The following is a 16,901-nucleotide window of genomic DNA, read 5'->3' as shown; positions in this document are numbered from 1 at the left end:
ACCACCCACCACCCACCCCACCCCTCCGCCCAAGACTTGGCTTGGTCTTGGCTCGCCATGTAATGACAATGACCGTGACATATTTGCGGAGGCCACCCAAGTTACCGTGGAAGATGAAAACAAGGCTAGATTTTGGGATTCTCCTTGGCTACATGGCATTAGGCCGAGAGGCGTCTCCCCCAATTTCTTTGACCTCTCATGCAAGATGAACTGCACGGTTAGCATGCCTATGTTGGATAACTCATGGGTCCACCAAATTAACACTCACCGTGGCTTGTCAATAGAGCAAATCCACAAGTTTGTTGCCCTTAGGAAAAATCTTGCTCATATTCACCTCACCCAAGGAATCCTGGACACCATTACCTGGAAATTCATTGCCAATAGGGAGTACTCGATGACCTCGGCATACAAGGTGCAATTTGTTGGGCTCACCTCCACGGCCATGGTTCCCACAGTGTGGAGGGACCGGGCTCCCCCGCCCCAGGTGCAATTTCTTTACCTGGCTTATCATCCAAGATAGAGTCTAGACGGCCGATAGGTAGCTTTGTCGCGAATTGCCAAACCACCGGTGGTGCCTCCTATGTAGGCAATTACAAGAGTCTGTGGTGCACCTCATTTGTCACTACAGATAAACGCTGCATATTTGGTCGGAGGTCACTACCTGGCTTGGGCTCCATCACATCATGGCTTCGGATAGGCGCATAGTGGCCTCGGTGAAGGACTGGCCGATCGATATGGCCAGCATGAGGGGCCAACATAGGAAGGACATCTCCTCCTCGACGATGTTTGTTAGGTGAGAAGTTTGGGAAGAAGGGGATATTAGTCTTACGCAACCTCGGTGCCCCGGCGATGGTGATTATATCGAAGATCAAGGATGAGGATAGACTCTGTCCCTTGGTAGGGGCTGCACACTGGAGTATTGTAAATGCCGTGAGAGTAATTGCTTTGTTTTCCTACTAGACGGGTTTTGTCTAAACGTTCTTCCTTAATCAATGAAAATGGCAAGTCTTTTGTCTTGTTAAAAAAGCAAACCCTCAGATAAGGGTTCTTCGAATAATCATCCAACAAAAAGAAAGCACCACCACCTTGATCCTTGGCACAACAGCCTTCCAGGGCTTGGCGGAGATCTGCTTGGGCTGCTTCTCGGCTGAGCTCTCCGCCTCTTCTCACTCGCGCTTCGAGTTGCGCGTCGTGCGACCCGAGGCAGTCGGCTGCGGATTGCCCCCGCCCAACCACTCGGGTCGTGTTGCGCCTTGGTGCGCGGTTCCTTGGGGCCGCCAGACGACGGCGAGGACTCGGCCTCCTCCCCTTCCTCGGTGCTCTCTTCCTCGTCGCTCTCCTCCTTGTCCTTGTCGCTCTCCTCTGAGTACTAACACTCCGTGTCACTCGTCACATCCTCCGGTGATCGGTCGACCACCGGCACTCCGGAGACCAGCCGTTGAAAGCTCCGAGGAAAGAAAGAAAGACATCACAGAGTCAAAATTCAGATGCACAGAAAGAAACCTACAAACAGTCTGACTGATCAAAGATGGGGTTACCTGAATCGGCGGGGTGTCCTTGTCATACGGGGGCACCCTCCTGGCCCTGCATGGGTTGTCTCAGGTAGAAGTGATGGCCCTGATCTTGCCACCCACGTCCTTCTCGACGAGCTCCTTCGGGTGCACCCGAGTGGGATCACTCGGCCCCTCGTACAACCACATGGGGTGCGCCCTGGTGCAGCAGTTGGATCCGCCGACTGAGGAATGTCTCCAGGAGGTCCATTCGGTTGACGCCAGCGTTTACAAACCCGACCATGGGGTTGGCCAGGATGCCCACGTTCACCTTATCCTCCTTCATCACTGTGATAGACATGGGGGCCCTCACCCTCTCCGCCGAGTACGGAGGAAGGCCCGACTGGCTTTTGGCTCTGGGGACGTCCCTGCAGTAGAACCAAGTGCCTTGCTATCCCTTGACGGAGTCGGGAAAACTCATCTTGGGGAAGGCACTGCCACCCATGAGCTGGACCCCCAAGCCTCCGCATAGCTGGGTCACATGAGTCTTCTCACCGGCCGACGAGTCCTTCACGGTCATCGACCGGCACGTGAAAATGTGTTTGAACAAGCCCTAGTGCGGGTGGCAACCGATGAAGTTCTCGTAGAGAGAGACGAAGGCAGACAGCTAGACGATGGCGTTCGGAGGAAGATGGTGGAGCTGCGCTCCAGAATAGTCCAAGAAAGCACGAAAGAAAGGGTGAGGAGGCATCGGAAAACCTCACTCAATGTGGGTGACCAAGAGGACGCGTTCGTCCTCCTACGGCGCTGGCTTGACCTAACCCACCCTCGGACGTCTCCACCCGTCCGTCGGGATGAGCCCCTCCACGGCAAGGTCCTCCAATCGCTTCACCGAGATGCACGAGGGGATCCAATACGGCGCAGCCGACCGGAGCGCCGGAGCTCAACGACGTGGCTTTCTCGGCCTTCTTCGCCTTGTCCAGCTTGGGGGTAGAGTCCTTCGCCATTCGACTCAAGCTGGCGCACACGCTGAATGTTGAGGCGGAGAGGACGGAGTGCGAAGTGTGTGGGGGAGAAAGGGGATCTGGATTTACCCTAACCCTCTGAATCTTTTATACCACGCGTGAAGATCTCGCCGCGAATCCTCGGCCACAGATCCCTGGATTGACGACACCCGCAGCGGCTGCGCGTGCAGGTTAACTACAACACGTGGCAGATTTTCGGGGAGAAAATCGAGGCATCATGCCCCACTTTCCCCACTAAGCCACGATGCTAGCTACCGCTTCCACGGGCGCTCACTCGATTTCAAATCCCGAAATTTCCGCACCAAAACAACCCGATTGTTTGCACACCGCTCCTCTCCTAAAGGACACCAGTTAGCCCGACTGACCACCTGTTGGGAATCGTAGCATAATTTTAAAATTTTCCTACGCTCACCAAGATCCATCTATGGAGTATACTAGCAACGAGGGGAAAGGAGTGCATCTACATACCCTTGTAGATTGCGAGCGGAAGCGTTCCAATGAACGTTGTTGACGGAGTCGTACTCGCCGTGATTCAAATCACCGATGACCGAGTGCCGAACGGACGGCACCTCCGCGTTCAACACACGTACGGTGCAGCGACGTCTCCTCCTTCTTGATCCAGCAAGGGGGAAGGAGAGGTTGATGGAGATCCAACAACACGACGGCGTGGTGGTGGATGTAGCGGGATGTTGGCAGGGCTTCGCCGAGCTTCTGCGAGAGAGAGAGGTGTAGCAGGGGAGGAGGGAGGCGCCCAAGGCTGTAATACTACTGTCCTCCCTCCCCCCCTTTATATAGGCCCCCTGGGAGGGGGGCGCCGGCCAGAACCCATCTGGATGGGGGGGGCGGCCAGGGGGGTAACTTACCCCCCCAATCAAGTGGGGCGCCCCCCCACCCTAGGGTTTCCAACCCTAGGCGCACGGGGGAGGCCCATGGGGGGCGCCCCAGCCCACTATGGGCTGGTTCCCTTCCCACTTCAGCCCATGGGGCCCTCCGGGACAGGTGGCCCCACTCGGTGGACCCCCGGGACCCTTCCGGTGGTCCCGGTACAATACCGATAACCCCCGAAACTTTCCGGGTGGCCGAAACTGGACTTCCTATATATAATTCTTCACCTCCGGACCATTCCGGAACTCCTCGTGACGTCCGGGATCTCATCCGGGACTCCGAACAACTTTCGGGTTTCCGCATACTCATATCTCTACAACCCTAGCGTCACCGAACCTTAAGTGTGTAGACCCTACGGGTTCGGGAGACATGCAGACATGACCGAGACGCCTCTCCGGTCAATAACCAACAACGGGATCTGGATACCCATGTTGGCTCCCACATCTTCCACGATGATCTCATCGGATGAACCACGATGTCGAGGATTCAATCAATCCCGTATACAATTCCCTTTGTCAATCGGTATGTTACTTGCCCGAGATTCGATCGTCGGTATCACAATACCTTGTTCAATCTCGTTACCGGTAAGTCTCTTTACTCGTACCGCAATGCATGATCCCGTGACTAACGCCTTAGTCACATTGAGCTCATTATGATGATGCATTACTGAGTGGGCCCAGAGATACCTCTCCGTCACACGGAGTGACAAATCCCAGTCTCGATCCGTGCCAACCCAACAGACACTTTCAGAGATACCCGTAGTGTACCTTTATAGTCACCCAGTTACGTTGTGACGTTTGGTGCACCCAAAGCACTCCTACGGTATCCGGGAGTTGCATGATCTCATGGTCTAAGGAAAAGATACTTGACATTGGAAAAGCTCTAGCAAACGAAACTACACGATCTTTTATGCTATGCTTAGGATTGGGTCTTGTCCATCACATCATTCTCCTAATGATGTGATCCCGTTATCAATGACATCCAATGTCCATAGTCAGGAAACCGTGACTATCTGTTGATCAACGAACTAGTCAACTAGAGGCTTACTAGGGACACCTTGTGGTCTATGTATTCGCACATGTATTACGATTTCCGGATAACACAATTATAGCATGAACAATAGACAATTATCATGAACAAAGAAATATAATAATAACCATTTATTATTGCCTCTAGGGCATATTTCCAACAGTCTCCCACTTGCACTAGAGTCAATAATCTAGTTACATTGTGATGAATCGAACACCCATTGCGTCCTGGTGTTGATCATGTTTTGCCCTAGGGAGAGGTTTAGTCAATGGATCTGCTACATTCAGGTCCGTATGTACTTTACAAATATCTATGTCTCCATTTTGAACACTTTTCACGAATGGAGTTGAAGCGTCGCTTGATATGCCTGGTCTTCCTGTGAAACCTGGGCTCCTTCGCAAGGGCAATAGCTCCAGTGTTGTCACAGAAGAGAGTCATCGGGCCCGACGCATTGGGAATCACCCCTAGGTCGGTAATGAACTCCTTCATCCAGACTGCTTCCTGTGCTGCCTCCAAGGCCGCCATGTACTCCGCTTCACATGTAGATCCCGCCACGACGCTTTACTTGCAACTGCACCAGCTTACTGCTCCTCCATTCAAAATATACACGTATCCGGTTTGTGAATTCGAGTCATGCAGATCTGTGTCGAAGCTAGCGTCGACGTAACCCTTTACGACGAGCTCTTCGTCACCTCCATAAACGAGAAACATATCCTTAATCCTCTTCAGGTACTTCAGGATATTCTTGACCGCTGTCCAGTGTTCCATGCCGGGATTACTTTGGTACCTTCCTACCAAACTTACGGCAAGGTTTACATCAGGTCTGGTACACAGCATGGCATACATAATAGACCCTATGGCCGAGGCATAGGGGATGACAATCGTCTTTTCTCTATCTTCTGCCGTGGTCGGGCATTGAGCCGTGCTCAATTGCACACCTTGCAATACAGGCAAGAACCCCTTCTTGGACTGATCCATATTGAACTTCTTCAATATCTTGTCAAGGTATGTACTCTGTGAAAGACCAATGAGGCGTCTTGATCTATCTCTATAGATCTTGATGCCTAATATATAAGCAGCTTCTCCAAGGTCCTTCATTGAAAAACACTTATTCAAATAGGCCTTTATACTTTCCAAGAATTCTATATCATTTCCCATCAATAGTATGTCATCCACATATAATATGAGAAATGCTACAGAGCTCCCACTCACTTTCTTGTAAACACAGGCTTCTCCATAAGTCTGTGTAAACCCAAACGCTTTGATCATCTCATCAAAGCGAATGTTCCAACTCCGAGATGCTTGCACCAGCCCATATATTGAGCGTTGGAGCTTGCATACTTTGTTAGCATTCTTAGGATCGACAAAACCTTCTGGCTGCATCATATACAACTCTTCCTTAAGGAAGCCGTTAAGGAATGCCGTTTTGACGTCCATCTGCCATATCTCATAATCATAGTATGCGGCAATTGCTAACATGATTCGGACGGACTTCAGCTTCGCTACGGGTGAGAAAGTCTCATCGTAGTCAACCCCTTGAACTTGTCGATAACCCTTAGCGACAAGTCGAGCCTTATAGATGGTCACATTACCATCCGCGTCTGTCTTTTTCTTAAAGATCCATTTGTTTTCTATGGCTCGCCGATCATCGGGCAAGTCAGTCAAAGTCCATACTTCGTTTTCATACATGGATCCTATCTCGGATTTCATGGCTTCTAGCCATTTGTCGGAATCCGGGCCCGCCATCGCTTCTTCATAGTTCGAAGGTTCACCGTTGTCTAACAACATGATTTCCAGGACAGGGTTGCCGTACCACTCTGGTGCGGAACGTGTCCTTGTGGACCTACGAAGTTCAGTAGTAACTTGATCCGAAGCTTCATGATCATCATCATTAACTTCCTCCCCAGTCGGTGTAGGCACCACAGGGACATCTTCCCGCGCTGCGCTACTTTCCGGTACGGAAGGGGTGACTATCACCTCATCAAGTTCCACTTTCCTCCCACTCAATTCTTTCGAGAGAAACTCCTTCTCCAGAAAGGACCCGTTCTTGGCAACGAAGATCTTGCCTTCGGATCTGAGGTAGAAGGTATACCCAATAGTTTCCTTAGGTTATCCTATGAAGACGCATTTCTCCGACTTGGGTTTGAGCTTTTCAGGTTGAAGTTTCTTGACATAAGCATCGCATCCCCAAACTTTTAGAAACGACAGCTTAGGTTTCTTCCCAAACCATAATTCATACGGTGTCGTCTCAACGGATTTTGACGGAGCCCTATTTAAAGTGAATGCGGCAGTCTCTAAAGCATAACCCCAAAATGAGAGCGGTAAATCGGTAAGAGACATCATAGATCGCACCATATCTAATAGAGTGCGATTACGACGTTCGGACACACCGTTTCGCTGAGGTGTTCCAGGCGGCGTGAGTTGTGAAACGATTCCACATTTCCTTAAGTGCACATCAAATTCGTGACTTCAATATTCTCCACCACGATCTGATCGTAAGAATTTTATTCTCCTGTCACGTTGATTCTCAACCTCACTCTGAAATTCCTTGAACTTTTCAAAGGTTTCAGACTTGTGTTTCATTAGGTAGACATACCCATATCTACTTAAATCATCAGTGAGAGTGAGAACATAACGATATCCTCCGCGAGCCTCAACACTCATTGGACCGCACACATCGGTATGTATGATTTCCAATAAGTTGGTTGCTCGCTCCATCGTTCCGGAGAACGGAGTCTTGGTCATCTTACCCATGAGGCATGGTTCGCACGTGTCAAATGATTCGTAATCAAGAGACTCCAAAAGTCCATCTGCATGGAGCTTCTTCATGCGCTTGACACCAATGTGACCAAGGCGGCAGTGCCACCAGTATGTGGGACTATCGTTATCAACTTTACATCTTTTGGTATTCACACTATGAATATGTGTAACATCACGTTCGAGATTCATCAAAAATAAACCATTGACCAGCGGGGCATGACCATAAAACATATCTCTCATATAAATAGAACAACTATTATTCTCAGATTTAAATGAGTAGCCATCTCGAATTAAACGAGATCCAGATACAATGTTCATGCTCAAGCTGGCACTAAATAACAATTATTGAGGTTTAAAACTAATCCCGTAGGAAGATGCAGAGGTAGCGTGCCGACGGCGATCACATCGACCTTGGAACCATTCCCGACGCGCATCGTCACCTCGTCCTTTGCCAGTCTCCGTTTATTCCGCAGTTCCTGTTTTGAGTTACAAATATGAGCAACCGCACCGGTATCAAATACCCAGGAGCTACTACGAGTACTGGTAAGGTACACATCAATTACATGTATATCACATATACCTTTGGTGTTGCCGGCCTTCTTGTCCGCTAAGTATTTGGGGCAGTTCCGCTTCCAGTGACCACTTCCCTTGCAGTAAAAGCACTCAGTTTCAGGCTTGGGTCCATTCTTCGACTTCTTCCCGGCAACTGGCTTACCGGGCGCGGCAACTCCCTTGCCGTCCTTCTTGAAGTTCTTCTTACCCTTGCCTTTCTTGAACTTAGTGGTTTTATTCACCATCAAAACTTGATGTTCTTTTCTGATCTCCACCTCCGCTGATTTCAGCATTGAATATACCTCAGGAATGGTCTTTTCCATCCCTTGCATATTGAAGTTCATCACAAAGCTCTTGTAGCTTGGTGGAAGCGACTGAAGGATTCTGTCAATGACCGCGTCATCCGGGAGATTAACTCCTAGCTGAGACAAGCGGTTGTGCAACCCAGACATTCTGAGTATGTTCTCACTAACAGAACTATTCTCCTCCATTTTACAGCTGAAGAACTTGTCGGAGACTTCATATCTCTCGACCCGGGCATGAGCTTAAAACCATTTTCAGCTCCTCGAACATCTCATATGCTCCATGTTTCTCAAAACGCTTTTGGAGACCCGGTTCTAGGCTGTAAAGCATGCCGCACTGAACGAGGGAGTAATCATCAGCACGCTGCTGCCAAGCGTTCATAACGTCTTGGTTCTCTGGGATTGGTGCTTCACCTAGCGGTGCTTCTAAGACATAATCTTTCTTGGCTGCTATGAGGATGATCCTCAGGTTCCGGACCCAGTCCGTATAATCAAATCACTCAATGAACTCCCACTCAGATAGACATCCCTCTAGTCATCTAAGTGAAACATGATCCGAGTTAACTAGGCCGTGTCCGATCATCACGTGAGACGGACTAGTCAAGATCGGTGAACATCTCCATGTTGATCGTATCTTCTATATGACTCATGCTCGACCTTTCGGTCCTTCGTGTTCCGAGGCCATGTCTGTACATGCTAGGCTCGTCAAGTCAACCTAAGTGTATTGCGTGTGTTCCGAGGCCATGTCTGTACATGCTAGGCTCGTCAACACCCGTTGTATTCGAACGTTAGAATCTATCACACCCGATCATCACGTGGTGCTTCGAAACAACGAACCTTCGCAACGGTGCACAGTTAGGGGGAACACTTTTCTTGAAATTATCATAAGGGATCATCTTACTTACTACCGTCGTTCTAAGCAAATAAGATGCAAAACATGATAAACATCACATGCAATCAAATAGTGACACGATATGGCCAATATCATTTTGCTCCTTTGATCTCCATCTTCGGGGCACCATGATCATCTTCGTCACCGGCATGACACCATGATCTCCATCATTGTGTCTTCATGAAGTCGTCACGCCAATGATTACTTCTACTTCTATGGCTAACGCGTTTAGCAACAAAGTAAAGTAATTTACATGGCGTTATTCAATGACATGCAGGTCATACAAAAAATAAAGACAACTCCTATGGCTCCTGCCGGTTGTCATACTCATCGACATGCAAGTCGTGATTCCTATTACAAGAATATGATCAATCTCATACATCACATATATCATTCATCACATCTTCTGGCCATATCACATCACATGCTGCAAAAACAAGTTAGACGTCCTCTAATTGTTGTTGCAAGTTTTTTACGTGGCTTGTAGGTTTCTAGCAAGAGCGTTTCTTACCTACGTATGACCACAACGTGATTTGCCAATTTTTATTTACCCTTCATAAGGACCCTTTTCATCGAATCTGTTCCGACTAAAGTAGGAGAGACAGACACCCGCTAGCCACCTTATGCAACTAGTGCATGTTAATCGGTGGAACTTGTCTCACGTAAGCGTACGTGTAAGGTCGGTCCGGGCCGCTTCATCCTACAATACCGCTGAAACAAGATAAGACTAGTAGCGGCAAGAAGAATTGGCAACATCAACGCCCACAACTACTTTGTGTTCTACTCGTGCATAGTAACTACGCATAGGCCTGGCTCATGATGCCACTGTTGGGAATCGTAGCATAATTTTAAAATTTTCCTACGCTCACCAAGATCCATCTATGGAGTATACTAGCAACGAGGGGAAAGGAGTGCATCTACATACCCTTGTAGATCGCGAGCGGAAGCGTTCCAATGAACGTTGTTGACGGAGTCGTACTCGCCGTGATTCAAATCACCGATGACCGAGTGCCGAACGGACGGCACCTCCGCGTTCAACACACGTACGATGCAGCGACGTCTCCTCCTTCTTGATCCAGCAAGGGGGAAGGAGAGGTTGATGGAGATCCAGCAACACGACGGCGTGGTGGTGGATTTAGCGGGATGTCGGCAAGGCTTCGCCGAGCTTCTGCGAGAGAGAGAGAGGTATAGCAGGGGAGGAGGGAGGCGCCCAAGGCTGTAATACTACTGCCCTCCCTCCCCCCTTTATATAGGCTCCCTGGGAGGGGGGCCGGCCAGAACCCATCTGGATGGGGGGGCGGCGGCCAGGGGGGTAACTTACCCCCCCAGTCAAGTGGGGCGCCCCCCCCACCCTAGGGTTTCCAACCCTAGGCGCAGGGGGGAGGCCCATGGGGGGCGCCCCAGCCCACTATGGGCTGGTTACCTTCCCACTTCAGCCCATGGGGCCCTCCGGGACAGGTGGCCCCACCCGGTGGACCCCCGGGACCCTTCCAGTGGTCCCGGTACAATACCGATAACCCCCGAAACTTTCCGGTGGCCGAAACTGGACTTCCTATATATAATTCTTCACCTCCGGACCATTCCGGAACTCCTCGTGATGTTCGGGATCTCATCCGGGACTCCGAACAACTTTCGGGTTTCCGCATACTCATATCTCTACAACCCTAGCGTCACCGAACCTTAAGTGTGTAGACCCTACGGGTTCGGGAGACATGCAGACATGACCGAGACGCCTCTCCGGTCAATAACCAACAGCGGGATCTGGATACCCATGTTGGCTCCCACATGTTCTACGATGATCTCATCGGATGAACCACGATGTCGAGGATTCAATCAATCCCGTATACAATTCCCTTTGTCAATCGGTATGTTACTTGCCCGAGATTCGATCGTCGGTATCCCAATACCTTGTTCAATCTCGTTACCGGTAAGTCTCTTTACTCGTACCGCAATGCATGATCCCGTTACTAACGCCTTAGTCACATTGAGCTCATTATGATGATGCATTACCGAGTGGGCCCAGAGATACCTCTCCGTCACACGGAGTGACAAATCCCAGTCTCGATCCGTGCCAACCCAACAGACACTTTCAGAGATACCCGTAGTGTACCTTTATAGTCACCCAGTTACGTTGTGACGTTTGGTGCACCCAAAGCACTCCTACGGTATCCGGGAGTTGCACGATCTCATGGTCTAAGGAAAAGATACTTGACATTGGAAAAGCTCTAGCAAACGAAACTACACGATCTTTTATGCTATGCTTAGGATTGGGTCTTGTCCATCACATCATTCTCCTAATGATGTGATCCCGTTATCAATGACATCCAATGTCCATAGTCAGGAAACCGTGACTATCTGTTGATCAACGAGCTAGTCAACTAGAGACTTACTAGGGCCACCTTGTGGTCTATGTATTCACACATGTATTACGATTTCCGGATAACACAATTATATCATGAACAATAGACAATTATCATGAACAAAGAAATATAATAATAACCATTTATTATTGCCTCTAGGGCATATTTCCAACACCACCCTCCACAGGTCACCGTGCACCGGGACACGTAAAACACTCGACTGAAGTCATCTTCAGGATCGCGATGGGACGAGCTTGGTGTCCCTCCACGGGTTGACTTGGTCCTTTTACTAGGCTCCAAGGCGCAAGCCTCGTAACTTTAGACACGGGGCTGGTCCGCGCCGACGTTCCCCTAGGATACTGAGTGGCTTCTCTCCGGGGATTCTGCCCATGCGTCGGCGTCGCCACTCGGGTTTTTATGGCATGTCCTCACTCGGACCACAAGTCTATCTCTGCCGAGAGACACATGAATTCCACTAAATTTTGCCCAACGGTCAACATTGTCCGATCACTCGGAAGACCTTTAGTCCACAATCCGCCGCGGTTTCACTCAAAGTTAACCGAGATCGGATGCCGAGTGACCCGAATCACTCGGACCAGTCCAAAGACTCAAATAACCCGTCCTGTGAAGCCTCAACCAGTTCGGCGGCTAATGATGGGGTCACCTACTACTGGTATGGTCAGGACCTGACATCTAAGGCCCACATGGGGTCCCACACCATCATTGATTGGTCCCTAGACCACAGACACATTCGGATGTGCAATGTAAGAAATCCAATCAGATACACCAACGACACTCGGACGTCTTCTCTCCAATCGGCCCATCCATCACCACTCGGACAAGGGAGGTGAAAGGGCGGCGTGGGAGCTGCAACAGTCGAGTAGCTTTAAGTCGGGCTTTAAGCATAGTCATGGCTACCGTTACCTGTAACTGTCGTTGTTGTGGCTATTAACACATAACTACCATAGTTATAGCCATTAAACCACCCTTGTAACATGGGAGTAAAGAGGTCACGGCGCACTCTATATAAGCCGCCCTCCTCCTCCTCAGCAAGGGTTCAACATCCATTGTAATCATAGCCCCCCCCCCCCCAAGAGAAAACAAGCCTCCGAGCACGAGACATAGGGTTGTTACCTTTTCCGAGAGGAGCCCGGACCCGTAAAAACCAAGTGCCACACCTGCGCCGTAGCTAGGCTCCGCCCCTTGTTCGTACCCCTATTACTCATTGTCAGGATCGTTGCCTTGACAACCGTCGGTAAGCCCTGTCGTGATGCAGCCACCTTCCGCCGCCCCAAGCCCGACTCCGACGCCGGGCTGGCCCACGATGACGGAGGAGGAGCCGCCGGCCAGCCCAGCATGGCCTACGAGGTCACCGTCAAGTATAGGATAGTTTAGGGTTTTATTTTTAGGTTTATAGTTCACCGGAAGAAATATCGTTCGGTTTTATGTACAAATTATCCTAGTTTCAATGAAATCCGCCGTGTTTATGTCAAAATTCATCCGGTTTGATCGAATTTCATCCGGTTGGTTCGAGTTGTTGTGAAAATGTATGTGGCTACGGTTGGATGGCTGCCTCCCACGTCCGGGTCGTTGGAGATGTGGGAGGATTTTTGCGGGCCACCGTTGGAGTTGCCCTAAGAGTATTGTGATAAATAATGTTCTGCCGAATTTACGATATGAGGTTTATCGTGGAAGAAAGTACAGAGGAGCACAGACGGAGGTACTTATGGTCAGTCCACTCCCTGAGAGGTATGCACGAGACACTTTTATTCTCGTTATTAGCCGGCCTGAATGCACAAGTCTTTACTGTTATTTACAGCCTGAATGTGCAGTCCAGTCTACGAGCAGACCAAACCAGCATGCCTCACATCTGGCAGTGCATCATCTCAAATTCACAATAGCATTCTATGAACGTACGGTCCAATTTCCTACGGGCTAATCTCCACTAAATTCAAAGTAAACCCCCCTGTTCTAAGTAACACCACTGATCGCGACATCTTTGCGGAAGCCACCAAGTTGCCGTGGGAGATGAAAACAAGGCAAGATTTTGGGATTCTCCTTGGCTACAGGGCGTTAAGCCAAAATGCGTCTACCCCAAGATCTTCGACCTCTCCAGCAAAAAGAATTGCACGGTTAGCATGGCTATGCTGGATAACTCGTGGGTCCGCCAAATTGACACTCAGCATGGCTTTTCCATAGAGCACATCCACCAGTTTGTTCCTCTTTGGGAAATTCTTGCTCATATTCACCTCAACCAAGGAATCCTGGACTCCGTTACGTGGAAATTCATTGCCAATGGGGAGTACTCGATGACCTCGGCATACAAGGTGCAATTTGTTGGGTCGGCCTCCACGACCATGGTTCCCACAGTGTGGAGGGCCTGGGCTCCCCCACCCCCAGGTGCAATTTCTTTACCTGGCTTATCATGCAGGATAGAGTCTGGACCGCCAATACTTGCTTCGTCGTAAATTGCCAAACCATGGGTTGTGCTCCCTATGTAAGCAATCTCCAGGAGTCTGTGGTGCACCTCATTTGTCACTATAGATAAACGCAACATATTTGGTCGGAGGTCACTACCTGGCTTGGGCTCCATCACATCATGGCTTCGGATTGGCTCCTAGTGACCTCGGTGAAGGACTGGTCGGTCGATATTCTCCTCCTCGACAATGCTTGTTAGGTGAGAAGTTTGGAAAGAACGGAATGGTAGTCTTACGCAACCTCAGTGCCCCGGCGATGATGATTATCTTGGAGATGAAGGAGGAGGGCGATGATGATTATCTCGAAGATGAAGGAGGAGGATAGGCTCTGTCCCTCGGCTGGGGCTGCACACTTGAGTATTGTAAATACTGCAAGAGTAATTGCTTTGTCTTCCTACTAGACGGGTTTTGTCTAAACGGACTTCTTTAATCAATGAAAATGGCAAGTCTTTTGCCTTGTTAAAAAAAAAAAAGCAAACCCTCTGATAAGCGTTCTCGAGATATTCATCCAACAAAAAAAAAATCCATACAACATTATTTTCTTTTACTCTGCCTCTGTACCAGCAATGCTCTTCTTCAAGGACTCCACGTCGTCGGCCAGCTCTTCCCTGCGTTCCTGCAATGGTATTTTGTCCAAGATCATGTTAACGAATTACACGTTTCTTGCAATCGAATTAGTTCTACCACCAGATACTACCAGCTAAGCGAGCCCGTAACTGGTCGCGCACCTTGAAGAGGAGGTAGCGGTACACGAACCATCCGCTGTAGCCGAGCCCAACAAGCTCCATGATCTTGGGAAGCTGCATGCAGAAATTATTCAACGTGTCATCGGTACTCAAGTCTGATGAGTGGACACACGATCGACATGATCGGTCGATCCAAGACGGTGGTCATGGTCATGTACTCATGTACTTATGAGCGTACACACCAGAGGCAGGGAGTTGATGGCGCCGACGATGACGGAGGAGAACCATACGGCGACGATGGCGCCGCCGGCGTACGTCAGCACGGTGGACTTGTTCTCGACGGCGTCCCACTGCGACAAAGCAAACAACACGCACGCACCGTTGCTCAAGCCGATCAGCTCGCCGTTCTACGTACTCCCCGAATACGCATTAGCGCCTCCTGTTCTGAAAGTACCTTGGCTTTCAGGTCGTCGACGAGCTCGTCGCCGCTCGCGGCAGAGGTGTCATCGGAGGAGGCCTTCGCCCGGAGCAGAGAGAGCCGCGGTGTATCTGGTTAAAAACATCGTGCTAATTGTTAAGGCGTCTACGTATCTGGGCATCGCCATTGCGGAATGAATGTAGCACGCAGTATAGGTACCGTGCGCACCTTGGAGGCCAAGAGGGGAGAAGTTACGCCGTGGGAGGAGAACGGACCGCGGCGCGGCGGCGGCGCGGACGGGGAGGCGCGCTCCTGCTCCACCCAGAAGCGCCGTAGAGCACGCCGTTGTGGCCATGTTCTCACCTGCAAGCTCTTCTCTGGCTCTGGCTATGCTGACACGCTCCTTAGTCCTGTGCGTCCCTGGGCCTCTCTTTCTCCTTGTGTCCCGGGCCGAATTTGATTTGATGCTTTTGCGCGGTGATCGGCCACATGGCAGGATGGTGGGCTCTGATTGGCCGGCTGCCTATCTTAGAAATCTGTGGCTGGCCCCCAGCGTTTGGTTGGCTGTCCTAGGAACAGAGGTCTCAGCTCACAGCTCCGTAGTCCATACCAGACCACCACATTGTCCCGTAGGAGTACATCGGTGGGCTTACCTCGTCCATGCAAGCTGCAACGGCGGCCGGCAGTCGCCCTCCGAAGCTGGCCCATGTTACTATGTACGCGTGCCTTTGCGTGGCACACGGTTCTAGCGCGGGGCCCGTCCTCCATGCTAGCTTCGCGTGCACAACAGCATTGCCGTTGCACGAAACTTCTAGTGCGCGTCATCACAAACGGCCCCGGCCCCTCGGCTGGACGCTCGAACACTTCCAGTAGTAGTTACATAGCGACCAGAGTCACCAGATCAATTGTGCACACACTCGAGACCGACGGTAGCATTCGCGGCCGGGGAGCTAGCAGTAGTGGATCCATGGCCGTGGGCGCGGCGAGCAGGCGGTACATCGGGCCCCTGCTGTGCATCAACCTCGTCATGCACGCGGCCGTCCTCGGCATCGCCGGCTGGTCGCTCAACAAGTTCATCGACCGCGAGACGCACCGCCGTACGTACTACGTCCTTGTGTGCGACATGATCGATCTGGTCTGGTTAACGACGTGAGTGACGCGGTGTGCAGATCTAGGAGGCAACACGGCGACGGGGTACCTGCTCGTCTTCTCGCTCATGGCCGGGGTGGTCGGCGCCTGCTCGGTGCTTCCCGCCCTACTCCACGTCAGGGCGCCCTGGCACAGCGAGAGCCTCGCCGCCGCCGCCTCCACCGGGCTCGTCTCCTGGGCGCTCACCGCCCTCGCCTTCGGGTTCTGCCCTACACTCGCACCGCCAGTAATGTAATCACTCGCCATCTGCTAGTACGTAGTAACTCACAGTGCTGTGCCATCTTTCCTTGAACATCTGCAGCCTCGCGTGCAAGCACATCACTCTAGGGAACCGAGGAAGGCGCCTGGTACGTCGTCAGCCAATGCTAGTTCTGCACGCACCGGTGCATCTATCCTTGTATATTACTGCTTTTCCTCTCGGTGGTTCTAGTTATGAATTATGTGCTCGTCTTGCTAGCAGAGGACGTTGGAGGCGTTCATCACGATCTCGACGCTGACGCAGCTCTTCTACCTGCTTCTGCTCCACGCCGGCGCCTTGAGCAGCGTGCATGGAGTTGGACAGGCCTGCGGGAACCACGGCGAAGCCTGCTGCCGCGAGATCCCTCGGGGAGAGCTCGCCGCGGACCATAAGACGGCGGGAGGGGTTCCGTCCCCGGATGCATGACCAAAACTACCGGGAACTCGAATTGTACTGAGTGCCAACAACTGTATCGGGTGCAGTTCATCGGGCACTCGGTATAGTGAGCAATTTACCAAGCGCGGGATGACACGCTCGTGTATTTCCGTAGGCACTTGGTAGACAAATAACACTCAGGACAATAGGGATACATGCCATCTGAGACCAGATGATGGAAATACAGACGGACTTTTTATCTA

At 50.9% G+C, this 16,901-nt stretch overlaps 2 protein-coding genes across 4 annotated transcripts; one reads left to right on the top strand and one right to left on the bottom strand.

Annotated features, from left to right (window-relative positions):
* Window positions 1–14,253: 14,253 nt before the first annotated feature.
* LOC123141756 (protein CURVATURE THYLAKOID 1A, chloroplastic) lies at window positions 14,254–15,330 on the bottom strand. Of its 2 annotated transcripts, none has more exons than XM_044560832.1 (5): window positions 15,096–15,330; window positions 14,913–15,007; window positions 14,701–14,808; window positions 14,501–14,572; window positions 14,254–14,388 (listed from the first exon to the last, which is right to left on the bottom strand). In XM_044560832.1, exons 1-5 carry the CDS (start codon window positions 15,229–15,231, stop codon window positions 14,317–14,319), a joined length of 483 nt encoding a protein of 160 aa, XP_044416767.1. In that variant the 5' UTR covers window positions 15,232–15,330; the 3' UTR covers window positions 14,254–14,316. The 2 variants fall into 2 exon arrangements, with proteins under 2 accessions (XP_044416767.1, XP_044416768.1); XM_044560833.1 differs by having other exon boundaries at window positions 15,105–15,326.
* Window positions 15,331–15,713: 383 nt separating this feature from the next.
* On the top strand, window positions 15,714–16,901 carry LOC123141755 (membrane protein PM19L). Of its 2 annotated transcripts, none has more exons than XM_044560830.1 (4): window positions 15,714–15,973; window positions 16,046–16,256; window positions 16,327–16,372; window positions 16,486–16,901. In XM_044560830.1, the coding sequence occupies exons 1-4, from the start codon at window positions 15,844–15,846 to the stop codon at window positions 16,687–16,689; spliced, it is 591 nt and encodes a 196-aa protein (XP_044416765.1). In that variant the 5' UTR covers window positions 15,714–15,843; the 3' UTR covers window positions 16,690–16,901. The 2 variants fall into 2 exon arrangements, with proteins under 2 accessions (XP_044416765.1, XP_044416766.1); XM_044560831.1 differs by having other exon boundaries at window positions 15,715–15,973; window positions 16,046–16,226.

This window comes from Triticum aestivum, chromosome 6D (assembly GCF_018294505.1).
Source record: "Triticum aestivum cultivar Chinese Spring chromosome 6D, IWGSC CS RefSeq v2.1, whole genome shotgun sequence".
Taxonomy (NCBI): domain Eukaryota; kingdom Viridiplantae; phylum Streptophyta; class Magnoliopsida; order Poales; family Poaceae; genus Triticum; species Triticum aestivum.
Note: the sequence above shows the minus strand (reverse complement) of the source record. Positions and strands in the feature narration are given on the sequence as shown.

Excerpts from the sequence above, each read along its gene's own strand:
- LOC123141755 (XM_044560830.1), top strand. The coding sequence starts at position 15,844 with ATGGCCGTGGGCGCGGCGAGCAGGCGGTACATCGGGCCCCTGCTGTGC. Across the intron at positions 16,257-16,326 it reads ACACTCGCACCGCCAGTAAT|CCTCGCGTGCAAGCACATCA; the intron begins GTAATCACTCGC and ends GAACATCTGCAG. Across the intron at positions 16,373-16,485 it reads GGAACCGAGGAAGGCGCCTG|AGGACGTTGGAGGCGTTCAT; the intron begins GTACGTCGTCAG and ends TCTTGCTAGCAG.
- LOC123141756 (XM_044560832.1), bottom strand. The coding sequence starts at position 15,231 with ATGGCCACAACGGCGTGCTCTACGGCGCTTCTGGGTGGAGCAGGAGCG. Across the intron at positions 15,008-15,095 it reads TGGCCTCCAAGGTGCGCACG|ATACACCGCGGCTCTCTCTG; the intron begins GTACCTATACTG and ends GTTTTTAACCAG. Across the intron at positions 14,573-14,700 it reads CCATCAACTCCCTGCCTCTG|CTTCCCAAGATCATGGAGCT; the intron begins GTGTGTACGCTC and ends TTCTGCATGCAG.